General features: G+C 55.6%; 2 protein-coding genes across 3 annotated transcripts; one reads left to right on the top strand and one right to left on the bottom strand.

Annotated features, from left to right (window-relative positions):
• Nucleotides 1-1,931: 1,931 nt before the first annotated feature.
• CHMP1A (charged multivesicular body protein 1A) lies at nucleotides 1,932-10,208 on the bottom strand. The gene is made up of 7 exons (XM_019412911.2): nucleotides 10,069-10,208; nucleotides 8,125-8,144; nucleotides 6,027-6,104; nucleotides 5,051-5,197; nucleotides 4,562-4,690; nucleotides 3,943-4,130; nucleotides 1,932-3,394 (listed from the first exon to the last, which is right to left on the bottom strand). The coding sequence occupies exons 1-7, from the start codon at nucleotides 10,073-10,075 to the stop codon at nucleotides 3,373-3,375; spliced, it is 591 nt and encodes a 196-aa protein (XP_019268456.1). The 5' UTR covers nucleotides 10,076-10,208; the 3' UTR covers nucleotides 1,932-3,372.
• Nucleotide 10,209: 1 nt separating this feature from the next.
• On the top strand, nucleotides 10,210-20,305 carry SPATA33 (spermatogenesis associated 33). Of its 2 annotated transcripts, none has more exons than XM_019412913.2 (3): nucleotides 10,210-10,402; nucleotides 10,736-10,900; nucleotides 19,795-20,077. In XM_019412913.2, the coding sequence occupies exons 1-3, from the start codon at nucleotides 10,366-10,368 to the stop codon at nucleotides 19,932-19,934; spliced, it is 342 nt and encodes a 113-aa protein (XP_019268458.1). In that variant the 5' UTR covers nucleotides 10,210-10,365; the 3' UTR covers nucleotides 19,935-20,077. The 2 variants fall into 2 exon arrangements, with proteins under 2 accessions (XP_019268458.1, XP_019268457.1); XM_019412912.2 differs by lacking the exon at nucleotides 19,795-20,077 and adding an exon at nucleotides 20,084-20,305 and having other exon boundaries at nucleotides 10,216-10,402.
• The last annotated feature ends 641 nt before the right edge of the window (nucleotides 20,306-20,946 follow it).

Raw genomic sequence — 20,946 nt, forward strand, 5'->3', positions numbered from 1 at the left:
GCACAAACAGGTGGACGGCCCCTTGCAGCTCCCAGCCTGAAGGTGGACAGCCCACAGGTGCCTGCTCGTCTCCCCCACCCCCGTGAAGGTCCCTCCCTGTCATTCCCAGGCAGATCTGTGACCAGAAGGGACATTTGTGGGTATTTGCTGATTACTTAGGATCAATTCAGTGTTAAAGGAGGAAACCGGAAGGGTCTCTGTCCTGAGTTGGCCAGATTCTGCCCAAAGCCCCCACTGGGCCACAGGGGATTCATCTGGCGGAGACTGTGGGGAGGGTCCCCCTGGTGGCCTGCGGAGGCGGCACACGAAGTCTGTTAACCTGGAAGTACTTTCTCCCTAGGCTTCGCTACTTGTCCTGAAATGACCCGGATCCCTCCAGAGCACCACAGCTGCGGGTGCCACACCAGAAACATATCTGGTCCCGGGGAGTGCTCTGCTGTCCAATTTCAAAAGCCCTTTCCTGAGGAGTAAATAAAACTGGGGGGGGGGGGGGGCAGGGGATGTCTTGGGGCCCTAATAACTGCCATAGAGGCAGTAGGCAGGGGCACACACCCTGCGGCATGGACACCCCTCAGGACGCGAGCGGCTTCCGCCAGGGGCCACCCATCCCCCGGCAAGGCCCACATCAGCACTTCTCAAACTCAGGGTGCAGAAGCAGCTCCAAGGACCCCACTGCCCCGCAGATACGCGCGGGTGTGGGGGTGGGAGGTGGGGGACGCCGCTGGGCAGCCTGAGGCTGAGGGGCAGGGGCACGATTCAGTTCCAGCTGTCAGCCTTGGTCACGTCTCACACGTTCAAAACCCCAATCCACACCGGGCAGGATGGGGAGCATCCACAACGGAAGGTAATGATTCTAACAGGAGAGGGACACAACCACTCCAAGGTGGCTGTGGACGAGAACAGAAGCACCGGGGGGCCTCTGGTCAGCGAGGGGTTTCTCGCAGAGGTGTGGCCAGCAATTCTGAGCGCTTTGTGCAAACACAAGCAAAGATGGGAGTGTGTGCAGCAGGCTTCTGCGGTCAAAGTTTCAAACGAGGAGAGGGAGGCTGATGACAGCAAGTGGTGGTTTCTGGCGCTCAGGGGACAAACACCCACAGGTCCACGCTGACATAAACGACGAAGTAAAAGTAAATGGAGGGAAGGAACTCTTCAACGGAACTGCAAATAGGAAATCACCACAAATATTGTCACCAGGAGATTCACGGAGGGACACGGAGGTTGGGACAAAGCATGACGATGTTTGCAGGCGATGCTGGCAGGCTTACGATTTTTTCCGACAGGATATGCAACAGAGGAGGCAAATGAGACTTTCTGGGGGAGATGCCTGGCCCACACCACCTGTCCTAGGTGAGTAGGACAGTGACACCGTGCACCTGGTGTGAGACACTGAGGACACAATACCACTTCTGTGGGGTTCCCGCCGACAGCTGTGACCTCAATGTCATCGTGTGAAAATGTCCCATCAGCCCAAGTGGCAAGCCGGGCTGCAAAACAGCTGGCCGGCAGGCCTCGGTGTCACCCAGGCGCCAGAGACAGATGGGAGGGACGGTCCCGGGTTGGGTGGACGGAGGCAGGGCAAGCAGACAGCCGTCAGGGTGGTTTCCTGACACAGCGGGTTACGTGTGGTTCACTAGGAAGGGGACGCGAAGGGCGCGGTGAACACAAGCGTATACAGACCGGGTGCTCTGCCGCTTTTATGTGTGTTTAGAATCACTTCATGGTAAAAACTTAAAACTTCGGGTTCTAATTCCATCTGTGGGGGCGGAGCCTGAGAACATGCATACCTCACCCACCACCCCACCCGCCCTCCTCTAGGTACCCCTCCTCAGCCTCCTAAATGGGGGCCAGAGAGCCATACCAAGGGTCCCGCCTATGGCCCCACCTACGGCCCCCTGCCCGACCCAAAGCCAGGAAAGCAAAGCTGGAGAAAGTTCTCAGGGATCAATTTGTTTACTCACAACAGTGTTTTAGGAACCGGGCAAACACACCCACTGCTCTTTGATGAGCCACAGCCACGGAGCCCTGTACCCCCTGGGCAGCAGGACTCTCAGGACCTTCTCTGCACCCCTGCACGTGGGCGCCCTGAGAGACCACGGCCAGGGAGTAAGGCGAGGTTGGCACTGAGGAAGGGAAGCCAGCACTCTGACCCTCCCTCTGGGGTCTCCCATCACCGTCCCGAGTGCCCAGGCCAACACAGCGGACTTCACAGAACACCCACAGCCACCAGGCCCAAGAGATCAGACGTAGCCAGTCATGGTAAGGGTCTCCAACGTTTCCGTTCACAAGAGCCGTGGGTGTGAGGGCAGCCCCGGAAGCCGAAGGCATCTGGGGAGGACTGGTCGGGGGGTCAGTCGAGCGCGGAGCTGGGCCCTGCTCAGTACCAGCCACGAAGTACCCACCCCCCACCCCCCCCAGCCTGTGCCAAGAAGGAGGCTTGGACCAACACCCCCCATCTGCCGCCTGCTCCTGTTTTGGCAAAAAAAACAAAAAACCCAGGAAGCTTCAAGAAAACAAAGTAAACTTCAGGAAATGAAAAAACTAGAAACCGCAGCCCGTCACGGAAAATCTTCAGGAGGGGGCTGCAGCCAGCTGCTTGGCTGTGGCTGCCACGGCCCTGCCGGGGGCACCTCTCCCAGCCCCCGAGCTCCGGCCAGCCACTCTGACTTCCAGGTCTGACGGTGTGGGCAGGAGGAGAGCCCAGTCGCGGGGAGGCACCTATCATTTACAGTACAGGAGAGCACGGTGCAGGGGCAGCACCCGACCGGTAGCATGAGACCGTCTGCTCCCCGCTGGGAGGGGCCTCGGGGCAGACCCTGAGTTCCTGAAGGACACACGACATGGCTCTCAGGGCCCAGGTCCTCCGGAGGCGGCAGTGGAACGAGACACCTCGCCCCCCCCCCCCCCCCGCCCCCGGGTGGGCCCGCCTGGACTCGGGAGTCTGGAGCCTCACACCGAAACCCCGAGTGGGGACACGGCCCGAAGCAGGAAGCAGCCCTGACCCCTGCTGACTGCCAGCAGCACGGAGTCCAGAGGCCCCCACGGTCCACACGGTGTCCACTGGTCAGTCCCCATCAACTCCTCAGAGGGTAGGAGATGGAGAGGGGGAGGCCTGCAGAACCCCAAGCTGGTCAGCCCGGAGTCACAGAAATAACCCACAGAAGTCAGAAGTTTGTGCAAACTCACCCACCAGGACACAGAGCCACCGTCTACGCTAAGAGGAACAATTCCCAGGCCTGGAGGTCAGGGCTGCGCTGCAGGGCGTGCAGGAAGGCAAGAGGCGTGGGGGGGAGGGGGGGGGGAGATGTAGCCCTCGTCCCCGGCCCTTCCCGCACGTCGAGGCGGGGGACGCAGGGCCCTGCAGCAGGATCTCGGCTAGTTTCTCAAGGCGGCCAACCTGTGAACCAACACAACTCCTGTGAGGGAGGGCGAGGGGCAGAAGCACTCTGACCTGCTGTGCGCTCAAGGACAAGACGCCCACCCTGGGGGCCAAAGGCCCCGCACCCATCCATGGAGCCGTGACCCTCTCCTTTCAACTTCAGCTTTGCATGGCCGCGTGGGGGCAGCAGAGGAAGGCTCGGGGAATGGCCACGCGTTGTCAAGAATCTGGTATGTTAGGGACAGCAGAGACCTCCTTTCCTCAAGCGATCAGTGGACAGGTGTGGGAGCACCATGGCTGACACACAACACAGACACTGAACAAGGAGCAGGAGAGAGAGGTGATCAGATGGGCCCTGGACTGGGCCTCGGGGCGGGGGCCTCCTGGAAAGAGCGGTACTCGCTGGGCCAAAGTCTACCGCACAAGCGCTCCCCCTAAGGCCATGCTGCGCCTCCCTTCCCCCACATCAGAGCACAGGTCGGGGGCACCAAGCCCCTCCCCCACAACCCCAGCATCAAGAGCATGGAGGAGGGACCGGGGGTGCACCTCTGGGGCACCGAGCCCACCTCCGGGACAGCTGGTCCTCCTGGCTGCGCACGGAGCTCTCCCCCACGGCGGAGGCGCCCTCGGGCAGCTGGCTGAGCTGGTCCAGGACCTCCAGGCCGTTCTCCTCGGCGATCTGCACGATGAGACTGTCCACCTGCTCCTGTGGCGTGGTCAGCGTGGTGGCCGAGCTCATGGAGTCCTCCATTACCTGGGGGTCACGTTCTGGGCAGGTGGGTGCAGGCCCCAGGAACCTCCCCTGCGGCCTCGGGAGGACCGCCGCAGCCCCGTTTCCAGCCACCCGTCTCAACCACGTTTCCTGCCCGCTCCCTCCACCCGCACGAGGCTCCCGCCCCCACTCCCTCTAGGGTGCCTTCTCCGGCGCTCTCGGCGCCCTGGGTGTGGAGCTAACATGTCCGCACACAGCCTCTCCGGCCCATCACTGGGAGAGGCCCCCACACCCTAGCCGCGGGCCTCCCTCTCCTCTGCTAGGCCTCCGCGTGCCGACTCCAGCCTCCACAAGACTCGGGTGCTCTGGAGGCGACCCCCCGCCACGGGGCACCGCTAGGGAAACACACGCGTGGCCCACCACGGGCCGCCCCCCGGATGCACCCCCGCACACCCAGACCACGGGCGACGTACCGACGTGTGCACGTCCAGATTCTGCACCTGCTGCTCGAACCTGTCCATCACCGCAGAGACCTTCTGCAGGTCCATGGTGCTCAGCGCCCTGTCCAGGGCTTTGGTCACCTGCGCCATGTTCTTGGTCACCTGGCACGGGAGAACGTGAGGCGGCGACAGAACTGAAGGAAGGATGGGCCCTCTGCACCCTCCCCAGGCACACAGTCCCCCCCTCCCCCCCCCAAGGCCCACAGGACTCCAGGCCCGGCCCGGCCAAGCCAGGTTCAGGACAGGCTGCAAGGCTCTCTCCTGGCAGGTCCCCAGACCGTGGGCACCGAAGAAGACTGAGGACGCCGCGTCCTGTCCTTTGGTGCTGCCCGGACGGTGTCGAGTGATCCCTACTCCACGCCCAAAGGGGTCTGGCGTGGCTCCCCCGGCCCAGCCAGGCCCCCCGGCCCTGCCGGCACAGGCCAGTCCTTGTGGCAGGCGACCCCAGGCACGAGCACTCACCCCCTTCATGGTCACGGCCGTCTGCACCTTGGAGGCCACCGCGTCCACGCGGGATGCCATGCGGAGCCAGTTCACGCCTTCATTCTTCTTGCGGATAGCATTCTCGGCATACACGCGGGCGCACTCCACGTTCTTCTGCTGAAGGGCCTGAAAGTCGGGGAGGCACCAGCTGGGAGAACATGGCTGTTTGTCCGAACTCTGCCCGCCCTGCTCAGGGACCTGGTCCTGGCTTTGCCGAGGGCGAGATGCGCTAGCGTGGGGCGGCCCCTTCCGCCTGCGGGCTTCGTGAAAGTGCAGAGAGGCTAGGCCCCAAGCCTATCCGGGAGCTGGGGTGTCCAGGCCGCGCGCCAGACCAGCCCGCACTGAGGGCTGAGCAGGAGAGCCGGGCCCGGCCTCTCTCCTCCCACCGCGCTCCCTCTCACGAAACCAGGGCGGGACACGCTGGTGCCGAAGCAAGCACGACCGCGGGGGGGAACACGAAGGACCCAGAGTGGAGCCAGCCGTCCAGTTTCCCCTCTGCCCTGGGAGCCCCCAAATCCAACACCCCCAGGATCTGCTGCCTGAGAGCTGGCGGACCCCTCCCACCTTCCCCTCCGCAGCGTGGACACCGCCAGCCCCGCCCTTCGCCAGCGGAGGGGCTGCCCCACCGCTGCCCAGGTTCTGAGGCCCGAGGCGCCAGGTGCGGAAGGAAGACAGCCGGAAGGCGTCACGGCAGGGGTGGCCGGAAGCCCGCCTCCCACACGGTCTGTGCGAAAGCAGGTTCAGCACGTTGGAAGTGAATAAAAGGCGCGGACAAAGAGACAAAGGCAAGGCGAGCACGGTCCTTTGGCTCTGGACACTCTCGGGGGGCCGGGGGGCGGACCGGAGCCCCCGCCGGCCTCGAGCTGGCTCCTGTGAGAACAGCCGCGGCCAGAGTCGCGGGGAGCGCCCCCCACAGGGAAAGAAGGCGCCAGCACAACCACAGACGCGGCCTCACCTTCTTCACTTTGGCCTGTTCCGCCTTGGAGTCCTTCTCCGCCTTCTTGGCCAGCTTCTCCAGCTGCTTTGCCGTGAACTGAGCGGAAGCAGGACACTTAGGTCGGACAGAGCCCGCCCTGCGGCACGCCCCCCACCCTCAGCGGCACCTCCCTGCCCCCATTCCGCCAGTGTCCTCCCCGCCCAGGGCTGCACGAAGGGGGCTCCCTGGGTCTCTGAGGCTCGGGGGAAAGGGAGGGCCGAAAGGGGTTTCCTACAAGGTCCTCTCCCAGAACACCCTGCCCAAAGCCTCCCCCGGAGCGGGAAGTTAAAAAGGCAACTCGCACAATCGCCACTACTTACGGACTTTCAACGCCCGCGGAAAAAACCTGACAGTGTGTGTTTCAAGCTACCCCAAGTAGCCCGGGGAATAATTCACAATCCCCAGCGGACACACACCTCAGAGTGCTGTCCTCACACGGTACTGTGTATGGGAGGGGCCGCTGGGCAGCGAACGCGTCTCCCTGGTACCCCGCCTGCCAAGTACCGCAGCCCCTCTGGGAAGCCCGGTCTGGAAGCAGGATGATGTAGCACGGGGCTCCCACGTGCAGGCCTCAGCCCAGGGGGGCTCCCCACTGGCCACTTCTGTCCCTGAACATCCCAGACTGGGCCCAGCTGAGGCAACCCGACATCTACTTGAAATATATCTCAATCTGCAAAAGTGTCACATACCCAAGGATAGCCCTCTTTGCGAGAGAATTCTGTCCCCCGAACCCTCCCTCCTCCCTTTCTTTCTCTTAAAGTTTGAGAGCGAGAGGGCGCGCATGCGTGAGTGGGGGAGGGGCAGAGAGAGACTCCCCAGCAGGCTCCATGCTGTCAGCGCAGAGCCCCACACGGTGCTTGATCTCGCAAACCGTTCGACCCCACGATCCACCCAGGAGCCCCGCCTTTTTTCTACATATAGCCCCTTGTCCTTCCGCCAACCCGCTCTGAGGCACCAGCCCACGTGTTCCACTGGCCAGTCCTGGGAGCACATGCAGAGGTGGGGCCCCTGCGACACCCAGCATCACAGGGGCCCTCCTGACTGCTCCTGCACCTCTCGCTCAGACGATCCGACCTGTGAAAACCCACCTCCCCGAGGGCTGTGCTCACAGTGCTGGGCTCACAGGGCAGGGCAGGCTCTCGAAGGTCGCCCACCCATTCACATTCACTGCTTAGGTGCTTTTACATCAGTGTCAGCTGCACTTAGCGTCCCGACCTCGCTTCCTTCTGACTCGGTAAGCCTGCACCGTCCGGCAAAGGAGCCACTAGCTACACATGGCTATTTAAGTTCCAGTTACCTAAGATGATGTACAAGTAACAATTCAGTTCCTCAAACTAGCCACATTCCAAGGGCTCCGTGCGGCTGGCGGAGGGCAGCACAGATCTGAAGCCCTCACCGCTGCAGAGGGCAGGTGGATGCTCCCTCTCGGGGCCGTCTGTCTGTCCTACGGAAAGGATTTCTTTTGTCTGCCCACCTCACACTCCTCCTCTGCTGAAGGGAAAAATCCAGATTTTCCTGACTCGGAAATGCGGCCCTGAGCACGGTCCACAAGGTGGAAGCTTGCTGAACAAAGTGCCTGGGTGCCTCCAGGCGCTCTCCACCACCCCCCACCCCCGCCCGGCTGCAGAGCAGAGCCAGCGAGACGAGCTACTTGTGAACACCTTTGCACGCCACTCCTGCCCGGTCTGTCACAACTAACCACGGGTGGTTATGGAGAAGCTTGCCCCGGGCCAGTCACAAGAGGCCGGCTCCGCTGCCTAGAACGCTCTCCTTCGATAGGATTTTAAAGAATTGGAAAGCACAGTTCTAACGTGCCTATCAAGGGACGCACCTAACACCCAAGCTGTGTCTTTTCAACGTGCTCGCTGTCTCACGGACTCGCCCGCTCAGCTGCTTCTGCTCAGCCCAAGACAAGGAAAGAAGCAACGTGCCATGGAGCCGATTCGATACCCCCCTTCGTCACCAGTCTGGGTGAGCACCGTGCAGAAATCTGTGCTTCTGACTGCGACTGCCAGCATCTGACCTCATCTGCCGACCACCAGGACAGGGTTGGGGTGAGAGGTCATTTGGTACATACCTTCAACTGGAACAGGGTATCTGCAAAAAAAGGAGATGGTCTGAGGATTCCAGCTAAGACAAGGGGGCACTTCTAACAAGCAGAGGGGGCCGCTAAGACCCTCCTGGACACAAAGAGCCGGATCAGGACGCAGGCATGGATGGGCCCTTGCTGGAAGCCCAGCCCACACTGGAGGCAGAAGCTGGACCGCGTGCTACCTCTGTTCCCCCCACTGGCCAGAGGGCTTGGGCAAACACAGTTTCCCTAACCTGTGACTCCTTCCAGAGAACACCAGGATGGCACCGGCTGGCCTCAAGGATCAGTGTGCAGGCCAATGAGGTCATGGACGCAGCACGTGGCCCTCAGTGAAAACCCAAGGAGTCGTTTATAATTAACGCAACTTTACAAAGACCTTTGGGATTCTTTCCCAATCTAATAAAACTCGGTACTGGAGGATATTTTATAGACACTTTTTCCCCAAAAGTAAATGGATAAAAAAAGTAGAATGAGGACTCTTATGCTATCAGAGAGCTGACCTACAGAGACCCCCCTCCATGGCAGCTGGCATGCCTGGGCCATCAACTCAGGCTCAGGAGCCTCCCTCCCGACACAGAGGAACCAAAGAGACGTGGGAGTACTGACAGCTCACTCTTGCTACTCACACACCCAAACTCAAGGACCAGACAGATCCAGATTCACGTGGAAACTCTCTCTATTTATTCAATTTCTAGATTCGGAGAATGATGTCTGAAAGGGTTTGCTGCACTAGCCCAGAATGCAGGAAGGAAATCCTGCAACCAGGAGGGTGTTGAGTGTTCACGAATGCAAATCAAGCACCCCCCGCCCCCCGCTGAGAACCCAGTGGGGTTTCAGGTAGCCACGTGCATCCACCACCTATCGGTGCGGGCCCTGGTCAAGGCCAAAGCCGCCTGTGAATCTGTAAACCAGAGCTAAGGGACACTTCTGGCAGGCTCTCCAACTCTCTACCTTACGGTGTGACCCTGGCTCCCTGCCTCCTTCTCTTCACATGTGAGGAGCAGGAACCGGCTCTGGAGAGCAAACAGCTGTTAAGGCAAAACCTAACCCAGGAAAAAAGCTAAACGGCCAAAAGAAAGTTCCCCCAAGAACTGGGTAAACTATGGGGCAAAACCCAACATTTGTGGTGATGGTAGTGCTGGGTGTGTGGTGCTGAAGCAACCGCCGTAGAACTTCCTTTGTGACAACGACACAAGTTGTCACAGTTTTTTTACGTTTGTAAAACGTTTGTAAAACTGTACAAACGGTTGTACAGTTTTTTTACGCTTCACACAGTGAGTTTTGAAACCTATCACACCAGCCCCTAAACGTTCTAGCAAATGTATGTACCTCACTTTACCACTGATTCTTCCTGTTCTTTAGTGTCCCGGAGCACGGACGGGGCGGAGTGAGTGCTGTAGACAGTGGAGGACAAGACCAGGGAGCTAGATGACTACCTCTGTTTCCCCATCTGCAGGATTGGGGCATAAGTTCCTATCTCAAGAGCTGTTATGCAGTAGGCCACATGCACAACCGTGCCTGGCCCACAGTAAGTGCTTTTTGCCTGAGCTCTTCCTATTTTTCTTAGTGGTGTTTTGGGGGCAGTGGTGCAACTGTCTCCTTTTCTGGTGCCCTCTGACCTGACATCCCAGGACCCCAAGGAGGCCGATGTCCCTAGCCGGTATAGGAGCTGGGGGGTTGGGAGGCGGACGCTGAGGAGTCTGGGGGCAGGGGGGCAAGGGGGCAGGGTGTGGGGTCGAGGATCCTTATCGGGTTCTGGGCTTGAAGCTCCGGGGATCGAGGATCGGGGTCCAGGGCCGGAGATCCAAGTCCCTGGTCGGGTAGCGGGGTCTGGGGTCTAGGCCCAGGGATCGGAGATCGCTGTCGGAGACTGAGGCCTGGGGGAGCCCGGCTGAGCCCCGCCCTCCCCCGGTGGGCGGGGTCTCTTACCGTCCATGGCAGGTCCGGCAGGGGCAGCCCTCGCAGGAACCGACTGACGGGAACCCCGGGGCCCAGTGGATCGCACCAAACAGCTCCGTCGCGCGGGAACTTCCGGGGTCACCGCCCACTTCCGGCGACCGGCAGCTCTCGCGAGACCACGACGCAAGTCCCGCGGGCGGGGCGGGGCGGGCCGTTGCCGTGGAGACCCGCGCCAGGTCGGCCGGGTAAGCTTCTGTGAGTCACTCCCGCGGCGCGCCGGCAGAGGTACGGAGTGCGGGGCTGCGGCGGGGAGCGGTGGGCTCACCTATGGGACTTTCCAAAAGCAAACACAAACCTAGGAAAGGTAAAGGGCCGTCGGCCCGTCGTCTCATAGGCCCCGCGGCCGCGGTTCGCGCAGGGCTGGCGGGGCGACAGGGGCGCTCGGCGGGGTCCGCCCACGCCGGGGGCTGGGGGTGCTGGGCGCCCCACCCGCCCCCGCTCCTCACTCCCGAGTGAGGCGCCTGAGTCCTCCCTGACGACTGTGCCTCGGGAGTCTTTTCACCCACGGAAACACCCACGTTCAGAGAGACGGAGGGACCCAAGGCTTGCGAGCTTCCTTGTTTCATTGCGGGCCAAAGCAGCCAACTGAAGGACTGGGATCCAGTAAACTGTAGGACTAATGGTCCGTGTGTTTCAGGTGAGGAGCAAAAGGGGCGCGTCTATTCAGTTCCCAAGGCCAGGGAAAGGCCGACGGGCAGGCATTCTCAAGAGTCTGAGAAGCCTCCGGACGCTAAGCCTGCAGAGAGCCTCCATGGAAAGAGAGGGGCAGCCAAGCGACAGTGGGCTTCATCTGAAGTCGAAGGTAAGTCACGCCCAGGAGGGGACAGAACCTGAGGCCGGGGAATGTGGGGGTGGTGTAGAAAGGAGCCTGAGTGGTGGGATACCAGTGGCAGGGGGCATGCCCTAGTGAGGGAAGGGTTTTAGGACCTTTATGTAGGAGGTAAATATCCAGAATTGTCGGCGGGAAACAGCAGGTGGATAAAGGTTTGGGTAACTTTCCGGGTGGTAGATGCATAGCAGAGTCCAGAGGGACTTCGCAGCGTCTGGCTGCAAGGCAGACCCACCGTTGCCGAGGGCCGAGTGTCTTTGGGCAGGACTGTTGCTCCCTCGACATTCCGCAGACTGGAACAGGACCTGGGAGTCCTGTAAGAAGGGATGTGGGAACTCAGCCCGGGGCACAGGGATCAGAGGAACTAGGACGTTGGTGGGACAGAGATCGGTTTGGTAAATGTATTCACTTTGTTGGCAGCCCAGCGTGGCCAGACCTTTGCAGGTGGGGGTGGGTGGGGGATGAGGCCACAGAAGCAGCCAGAATATGAAGCCTTTCATCAATTTTATCATGTGCGTTATGGAAACGGAACTGTTAAATAACTAAAACAAAGCAGGTGTGATGGGGTTTGTGCCTTGGAGAAGTCTTTCTCCAGAACAGAGGCTACTCGGGGGCAGTGAGGGGACCTGTCATAGGCCCGTGGCAGCGACGGAGTAGGAACTGATGAGGCGTTGGCAGTAGGAGTTCTGAACGGATGCGGGGGGTAGGACCCGCAGACCCTGCTGTCGGAGGGGACGTGGGGCATCACTGACCTAGGAACGAATGGTCGGTAGGTCAGACGATGCTGGCCTGGTGAGCGCGGGTGGGCTCCGACTGAGGCACCTGGGAGGTCAAGGGCAGGAAGCCGTTTGACACGAGGGTGCTGGGCTTGGGAGCGAGGCCCGGACTCCGGATCCTGCTGCATGAACCCTTGCCGGAGTGGAAGACTGCAGGAAGGGCCAGCGTCCCGGGGAGGACGTTTGAAGAGCGCTGCCGGTCGGTCAGGGGCCTTCTGGCTGCAGGTCACAGAGCAGCTAACAAGATGTGGCTGTACTGCCGAGGGGTTCAACACCTCCCAAATGAAGGGTCACAAGAGGGCGCTTGCTCAGCAGCATCCCATGGCATCAAGGACCGTTCGGGTCTACGCTTTTGCCACCCTCGGTGTCGTCAGAGAGCTGGATGGCCCTCGGTGTCACGTGCAGCCTGGACTGCTGTCTCGTTCACGAGGGGCCGTTCTCGGTGCAAGAACCTGCCCTTGGAGGGTCTCACCGGCCCAGCATCGCCAGGACAGGCTCAGATGTGAAAGTTCTGGGGCTGGACTTCTGCCAGTACAGGCAGGGGTGGGCAGGTGGGTGTCGGCTGGAGAGGCACCTAGTGTCTGTCACACCCTCACTTCAGAGGGTAGAGAGACGCTGGATACAGAGGGGCAAGGTCAGAGAGCGAGAGTGAAGGTGGGGTTTCAAGAGAGAAGGCGAAGAGTGTGGTTTCTCCATCTAAGGCGGCATCTCAGCAGTGACGGGGAGCAAGCTACTGACATCGTGCCCGTGAGGGAGTCCCCAAATCCTGATGGTCCACTGAAAGAGGCCAAATGTAAGAGACCACACGTATCGTTATTCTATTTATGTGAAGTGTCCAGGAAAGGCAAATTTATATAAAGGGAAGCCCGCACTAAGGGTGGGAGCAGGGATCAGCCATAAATGGGACAAGGGGCCTTTTGAAGGTGACAGAAATGTTCTCAAAACTGGAACGATGGGTGACCAACACTGAAAGTTTACTAAAAATCACTGAATGGTATGCCTCAAACAGGTGAATTTTACGGTATGTAAATTATACCGCAACAAAGCTGTTAGAAAAGAAAGAAGGTAATTTGGCCAACAGCATTAAATGTTGCAGAGAGATCAAGTAAACCCAGAAAAGGCTGCGTTCAATAAGGCGGACGCAGCGGGTCTTGGTCACCTTGCAGAGAGCAGGATCGGGCGATCAGAACTGCAGACACCTGGTCTGCCAGGTGGGAACATCTAAACTAGGGCATGAGCAGCTTCTCTCTCACATGTGTGCCGTAAAGCTGAAGAATTTCCCTATTAGATTGGAAAAAAGTAGGGCCTTGGGAGTCCAAGTTTCCTTCAACTAACCTAAATACTACAAAAGCCGAAGAGCAATGGAGAGTCCTAACGAAGTCGAAAATGCTGTGTATCAAATAATAAAAGTAGGTCTTACTACTATGGGATAAAAACCAGAAAGTTCTTTCTGGGGTAGGAATGAGGGAGGGAGAGGCTAGCTGACTGGAAGGGAGCCTGTGGGGACGCTGCATGGTGGTAGAAAGTTCTGCCTCTCGTGGGGGTGATTACACAGGTGCATACAATTGTGAAAACGAATCCAGCTGTGCAGTTAAGGACTGGGCATTTTATCTTGTGTGAATTATGCTTCAAAGCGCATGGAATACACACCAGTCCTTGTCTCTTAGAGCTGCACCCAAAGTACTCAGGTATAAATCGATGTGACTGACGGAGACGGTGTCTGAGATTTGCTGCGAAGTGGAAAGAGTGCGGTGCGGCTGAGGACACTTTCCAAAGGCAGCCGCAGCCCCTGCTCTGCCTCCGGTTCTGCCGTGTGACCTCGATGCCCCTCCCACCTGGGCGGGGCCTGTAGCCTCTCCTTAAATCTCTGCCAGCTTGACATTCTCTTGTAACCAATAGAAGGTGGAGAAAAGTGGTTTGTGAGGCTGGGCGGGGAAAGCGATGCCGCCCGCCTTGCTCTCGGGAACGCAGGCCGGCGCCTGGAACCCTGAGCCGCCACACCCCGCCGGGAAGGAGCCCAGCCCCCTGGGGAGGCCTCGCAGCCCTGGTCTCTAAGCCCTTCCAGCCTAAGGGCCAGACTTGGGACTGACAAACCTTCAGGTGATTCTGGCCCCCCCCCCCCCCCCCCCCCCCCCCCCCCCCCCCCCGCCTGTGGGTCTCCCCGGCCGAGCCACCAGACACCACGTAGCAGTGGCATCAGTGACCAGCCCTGGGAGCCGCCGTCTTGCACGTCCAGCCCAGCGGAGCCTTCGGAGACCACAGCCCCAGACAGCATCCACCTGTAGCCACCTGGGGACCATAAGCGATAGCTGCCCGGTCAAACCTGTCCTGAATTCCCGACCCTTAAAGTTTGTGAGAAAATAAAACGGTTGTCTCAAGCTGCTACGGGTTGGGAAAGTTGTCATGTAGCAGCGGTAACTGGAATGGAGGGGTCAGCCGCTGGGGCGGAGGTGGAGTCCTGACCTTGCGCTTGACCTTGTGGCAGCTGTGGGATGGGTTCGTTGTCTTGCTACTTCTGTAGATACTTACAACTTTTGCGTTACGAAACCCACATACACACGTTATACCACACATTAACACGCCACAAAAATGTGCCATCGGCCAGCTCCAAAATGCTGGAAATTCTAGTGGAAGAAAAATGACCCCGATTTTTTCTGCAAATAAATGACATGGAAAAAAGGTCTACTCTGGCTGCTGTAACAAATGCCATAGACTGTGTAGCTTCAACAACAGACATTTATTCGTCCTAATTCTAGAGGCTGAGTCGTCCCAACAATCTGATTCGATTCCTGTGAGGACCCCTCCTTGGCCTGCAAACAGCCATCAAATTGCTGTGTCATCGTCTTTTTTTTTTTTTTTTGCAAGGGGGATAAACAGATACATTGTGCCTGTAAAGACTTTTTTTTTCAACATTTTATTATTTTTAAGAGAAAGAGACAGAGCACAAGTGGGGGGGGGGGGGGGGGCAGAGAGAGAGAGGGAGACACAGAATCCTAAGCAGGCTCCAGGCCCTGAGCTGTCAGCACAGAGCCCTATGCCAGGCTCAACCCAGAAACCCTGAGATCAGGACCTGAGGTGAAGTTGGATGCTTAAATGACTGAACCACCCAGATGCCCCAGATTGCTGTGTCTTCACATGGCTGGGGAGAGAGGGTTGTGGTCTCCTCCTCCTCCTCCTGTAAGGGCACCGATCCCATCGTGGGGGCTCTACCCTCATGATCTCAACCCTAATCACTTCCCCAAAGCCCCACCTCCACATTTCATCCCGCTGCGGATTAGGCCTTTCACACTCGACTTCCTGACTTCTGGGGGGACCCAAACATTCAGTCCATAGCAGAGGGGACTGTGCAAGGACACTTGAGGGACCTAGGAACCAAATACAGCGTGGGCCTGGGCTAAGTCATTCTTGAGATAACCAAATTGAGTATTAGGTATTAATAATGGTTTTCTTAGATGTGACAAGGTTATTGTGCTTATGCTAAAAATAATCCCTATTTGATAAACATATTGCATTAACTATGGGTAAAATTATACATCTGAGATTTGCTTGACAGTACTCAGGAAAAACACTGAGGAAGATAGACAAAAAAAAGGACGAAACATTGAATCTGGGTGATGCATATATGGGTATCGTTATACTATCGTTTTCATGTGTGTCTGAATATGTCCATAATTTTTTGAAGGTAGAGTGTGCCTATTTGCAATAAGTCAGCTATTTCAAATATCCTGAATGAAAAAAAGCCAATTTCAAAAGATCACATGCTGTAGGACTCCCATTTATATAATCTCCAAATGACAAAATTATAGAAATGTGAGAATAGACCAGTGGTTGCCAGAGTCTGTTAGGGATGGCAGGAGGGCGGGAAGGTTGGGGGGAGGGGAGAAAGGTGTGGCTATAGAGGTATAGCAAAGAGGAGGTCTTTGTGGTGTATCTGGATCTTAGTGATCTTGATCTTAGTGCTGGTTACATGTGATAAAATGGCACAGAACACAAACTGTGCCAAAATCAACATCTTGGTGTTGCCATTGTACTGTAATTATGTAAGATGTTACCATTGGAGGAAACTGGGTGAAAGGTATATGGGACTTATCTGTACTTTCTGTGAGTTTATAACTTCAAAATTGTAAGTTTAAGAATGTATCAAAATTGGGGCATCTGGCTGGCTCAGTCTGTAGAGCATGTGACTCTTGATCTTGGGGTTGTGACTTCGAACCCCACATTGGGTGTAGAGATTACTTAAAAATAAAATCTAAGGGGCACCTGGGTGGCTCAGCTGGTTGAGCGTCCAACTTCGGCTCACGTCATGATCTCGAGGTTCGTGAGTTCGAGCCCCGGGTCAGGCTCTGTGCTGGCAGCTCAGAGCCTGGAGCCTGCTTTGGATTCTGTGTCTCCCTCTCGCTCTGCCTCTCTCAAAAATAGACATGAAAAATCATTTTAATAAACTAAAATAAAATCTTAAAAAAATACATCAAAATTTGTAATAATTAAAATAATATAATTCCGATATAATAGATCAATGAAACAAAATATGGGACAAGAATAAGACCTTACTGGGGTGCCTGGGGAGGCTCCATCAGTTGAGCATCCGACTTCGGCTCGGGTCACAGTGTCTCAGTTTGTGAGTTCAGGCCCTGCGTCAGGCTCTGTGCTGACAGCTCGGAGCCTGCAGCCTGCTTCACATCCTGTGTCTCCCTCTCTCTGCCCCTCCCCTGCTCATGCCCTGTCTCTGTCTCTCTCTGTCTCAAAAAATAAACATTAAAAAAAAAAAAAAAAAGACCTTACTATGAGTGTGTGTGTATAAAATTAGCACCAAAAGTAAGTGGCAAAGGAAGAATTATACAATAAATTATGCTAGAATTGCTTACCATTTTAAGGGAAAGCTCATGTTGAATTTTAACTTCTGCTATGTGCTCAGATAAATTCCAGCCAGGGGAAAGTGAATATAAGAAGTGACTACAGGGGCGCCTTGGGGCCCCAGTCATTAGGCAACCGGTTCTTGGTATCGGCTCAGGTCATGATCTCACGGCTTTGTGGGTTCGAGCCCCGCTTTGGGCTCTGTGCTGCCAGCACAGAGTCTGCTTGGGATTCTCTCTCTCTCCCTCTGCCCATCCCCTACTTGTGCTGTCTCTCTCAAAATAAACTTTAAAACAAAGAACAGAAATGACTACAAAAATAGGTACATTTTAATACGAGTCCTCAGTGGGGATCATCTTTCTAAGAGTCAAAACAAAGACATTACAAAGAGATAACTGAAGAATCTGACTATGTTAAAAAGTAAAACATCTCCCCAAATCCTCTATAAACAAACGTAAAACAAATGGTAAGGTCAAAAGATATTTGCAACATATGAGAGGTCAAAGAATAACACACAACAGATCAAGTGCTCTGACACATTGTTGATGGAAATACCGATTTTCCTGAAGACAACTTGGTAATGTGGTAGGCGGGATTCTCAGGCCCCAAGATCCCTGTCTGCCGGGAACAACACCTGTATAATAACTGCCCCTTGAATGTGGGCGGGACCTGTGAAGAAGATGGGTGTTACTCCTGGGATCCCGGTAGTAATCCATTGGTTTTGACTTAAAACGGAGTTTATCCTGGGTCAGCCCGACCTAACTAGAGAAGCCTTTTTTTAAAAAGTCAGTGTCAGGTGGCTGTGAAGAAGGAAGCTACCGTGTCAATCATATCTCAAAAGAAATTTGTTTAAGCTGCCACATTGTGAGAGGAGCTGTGAGCAACCTCTACCAACGGCCAGCAAGAAAGCAGGGACGTCAGTCCCTCACCCATAAAGAATGAACCTCTACCCAGCAGCCTGAATGAGTTCGGAAGGCCCCAGGCCCGCGAGAAGATGCAGTCTGGCTGACAGCTGGATCGTAGCCTGGACTTACGACCAACAGAATTGGGGATGACAAATACAGGTACTGTTTTAAGCCAGCCACTAAATTTGTGGTAATTTGTTAGACAGTAATTGAAAACTAGTACAGGTAATATGTATCAAGAGTCCTAAAAAAGATTCGTGTTCCTACATGAAAACGTTTTAAAACTCTAAAGAACTCTTGTTCTGAATTAGAGAACCTCAATAATGTAAAGATGTTAAGTCTCCCTTAGTCTATAAAATCAGTGACCCCAATCAGAACACCACAGTTCTTTTTGGGGACTGGACCAAATTATTCTACAGTTTACCTAGGATAATAAAAACGTAAAACTAGCAGGAAACTGGAAGAGCAGAGGCACAAGAGGGATTGAGCCCTGACATGAAAGTGTGTTGCCATGGAGAGAGCAGGGTGGACACGTGTCTCACCATCACGGAATTCATGATAAAAGCGCCAAGTGGAAGGAGTGGAGGAAAGATGGGAGAGTTCGCTCGGCGGTTCAGAGACCGCTGACTGGACCACTGAGAAAGCAGCGACGCTGCCTCGGTCCTTACCCCAATTCTACAGGAACCAGAACATTGAACATAGTAAAACAGTGACGGTTTTTGTAGGTTGGGTGGAGGGAGCACCTTTTCACTCTGACAGACCCTAAGAGCCAGAAGAAAGAGACTGATGTGTCTGAACCGTTTACGGGTACCGGCGCCAATGGCAAACTTCCTAAAGGTACAAAAAGCTCTTGCACACAAAAAAGGTCCAAGTGCAAAATGAGCAAAGAACGTGACCAGCATTCACAGGAAAATAAACACCACCGGCCTGTGAATAAGCAGCAAGACGCTCACCTCCCCATGCTAAGGTGAAGCTTCAGGCAAGGTGATTGGGACCAGTGGGGGGCAGAAGTCAGTACTTCCCATTTTCATATAAATGGGAAAAGACTTAGCAAATTGGCAAGGATGAGGGGAGGGGATGGAGACATGTCCCGTTTATAGAGTCTTAGTGGAAATATATATTGACGTAATCTTTACAAAAAACAACTGGACAATACTTACCAAAATCTTCACTCCAGTAAATTAGCCAGTAGATACACCCTCACAAATGTGCAAGTACATAAATGAAAGAATGTTCATGGCAGCATCACTTGAAAAAGATACAAACTGCCAATAACCCAAGTTATGTTCATTCAAGGGAGCTGGTTGTGTAATGGATGGGCCCCAGACAGCGGGACACAGGCTGCCGTGGAAGAGGCCACCCCTGTATCTGCAAACATGGGGCTCAGCCAAGCCCTGCGAGCAGCTGCCGGACTCCCCCTTCCATAATGTGACCCTAAAAGCATCAAACAGTGCGTGCACATCATTCCATATGCAGTTTTTAAATCGCACAGTCATCACCTCTTAGTCTGAATACGCAAAAAGTGTGTATTAATATAAAAAACATGAACTCCCCAACTTAAATGCAAGATATGATGAAATGCAGTTTTTTTACTTATGATAAAAATAAAAAGGACACTCTCAGTGCCTGGTGCAGGCCATGGGTCCTTCACTGGTAGTTAAAACCATCGGAGCTGTGGATGCGGTGATGAAGAAGGAGGGAGCTCGGGGCCCCAGCATCTCCCTGTACCGTCAGCCTTGAGCACATGACCTCTCTGTGCCTCAGTCCCTTCACCTGTAAAACACAGCTGCTAAGAGGACCTACTTCAGAAACTGCTGTGAGCTGGTAGTCACCGTCGTCATTACTCTGGGCTCAGAATGATGGCTGACACAGAACGAGCAACTATCCACCTGCCCCTGCCCGTAGCTGGGTTCGTGAGGTATTTTAAGCGGGGGACAAAGCAATGGAACCAGTGCAATAGCGTTTTGTAACAATTCTGCGGCAGTGCGATTATTGTAACTCTCCCTGCTCTATTGGGTACACACACAGAAAGAGACCTCTCCGTAGTGCCTCAAACCTGTAACCCCAGGGAGGGGGCTGGGAGACACAACCCTGGAGGCAAGAAAGCACTTCTGCTTTCGTCTTGTGTAACGTAAGACAACCTCGGCATTTCGCAAGCTCTGTGCAACCCTTGGAAGCTTAAGTTTAAGAGAATGCCGTGGCCGACGTCAGAAATGCTGATTCTTCAGCGTTCTGACTGATAAGGTTCTGTGCAGGGGAAACTGCGTATCTGAGCCTTCACCTCTGGGACAGACTCTGCCTTTTGTCTTCTTTCTCCATTCTCTCCTTCCAGGTCTGTCACACGAGCCAGCCAGCAGCTCAGACTCTCCACGGTGGATGGTGGAAGCGTGTCTCCCTTTTCCTTCCTTGAAAGAGGGCGTCGAGTACTCACCACCCTCCTGGCTGAGCTGTCAATCCATGAAAGCTCTGTAACATGTTCTGACTGCTTTTGACCCTGACCACTTCTTTTCCTGAACCACACATCTAATTCTTTTGCTCTGGCCCTAACACAGACATTCTCTGCCTTCTAGAAGGGCTTTTCCACAGAGATGTTAAATACCTGGATGTTTTCTTCCTTCTAGAGAAACCTGATGTAAAGGTAAACTCGAGCAAGAAGAAAGCTGTCATTCCACAGATCATCATCACTAAAGCCTCACAAGAGACTCTAACCAGCTACGGTTCCATCGGAAGTGAAGAGCAGAGAACCATTCAGGAGCAGGCTGAATGGGGCCCCTACTACCGACACAGAAACCCTAGCACAGTAGACGCCTATGGTTTACGAAAATAAACAAGTGCCCCGAGGAGCTGTCGTTTTTCACCGTGCTGAGTCTCAGCGATGACGGCAGAAGGGCCACCTGCCCTGTGAGAAGCTGCAGCTGCCCCTTCGGGGAATGAGGTCCCCCAGTGACCACCTCGGGCTCACCTGCCCCAGAGCTGCTGGCAGCTTGGCAGAGGGCAAGAGTGCCTCTGGCCCAGAGAGTGAACTTGGCGGCAACGAGCGAATCAGTAACCCTCTGGTGTCACTGCCTGTGCAGAGTGATGAACGAATGGCAGGCAGCATACCTCAGTCTCTTGCCGGGCAACCTAAAATCCTTCCCATTCACTTCCGAGGGGGTGTGGCGTAAGTACTCGGCAATTATGGTGAACGAGACGTCCCCCACACTTGGGCAAAAGGTGGGACTCTGAGGACTCCACTTTAAGGTGTCACGTCCCAGAACAGGAAGTGCACAGTCACCCTGCGGGGCCCACGGGCTCCGAGCTTGACTGTGAGCTGATGCCGACTATTAAAGGATCCAGGAGAAGAATGTGGAATTGGGGTGGGGGCACCCGTGGCACGCAGAACTTGGGCAGTGGCCTTGCCAGAGCTGCCATGGGACGGGGGGAGGTGAGCTGACAACGTCCCCTCTTTCTGGCTGTGCATGAGGGGTCCCAACAGGAGGGGCTG

This window comes from Panthera pardus, unplaced genomic scaffold (assembly GCF_024362965.1).
Source record: "Panthera pardus isolate Hobbes unplaced genomic scaffold, ASM2436296v1 HiC_scaffold_19, whole genome shotgun sequence".
Taxonomy (NCBI): domain Eukaryota; kingdom Metazoa; phylum Chordata; class Mammalia; order Carnivora; family Felidae; genus Panthera; species Panthera pardus.

Coding starts and splice junctions, on each gene's coding strand:
- CHMP1A (XM_019412911.2), bottom strand. Junction 4,691..5,050: donor CGGCCGTGACCATGAAGGGG/GTGAGTGCTCGT, acceptor CTCCCGTGCCAG/GTGACCAAGAACATGGCGCA. Junction 3,395..3,942: donor GAGGACCAGCTGTCCCGGAG/GTGGGCTCGGTG, acceptor GTTGGTTCACAG/GTTGGCCGCCTTGAGAAACT.
- SPATA33 (XM_019412912.2), top strand. CDS start 10,366: ATGGGACTTTCCAAAAGCAAACACAAACCTAGGAAAG. Junction 10,403..10,735: donor CAAACACAAACCTAGGAAAG/GTAAAGGGCCGT, acceptor CGTGTGTTTCAG/GTGAGGAGCAAAAGGGGCGC. Junction 10,901..20,083: donor GGCTTCATCTGAAGTCGAAG/GTAAGTCACGCC, acceptor TCTTCCTTCTAG/AGAAACCTGATGTAAAGGTA.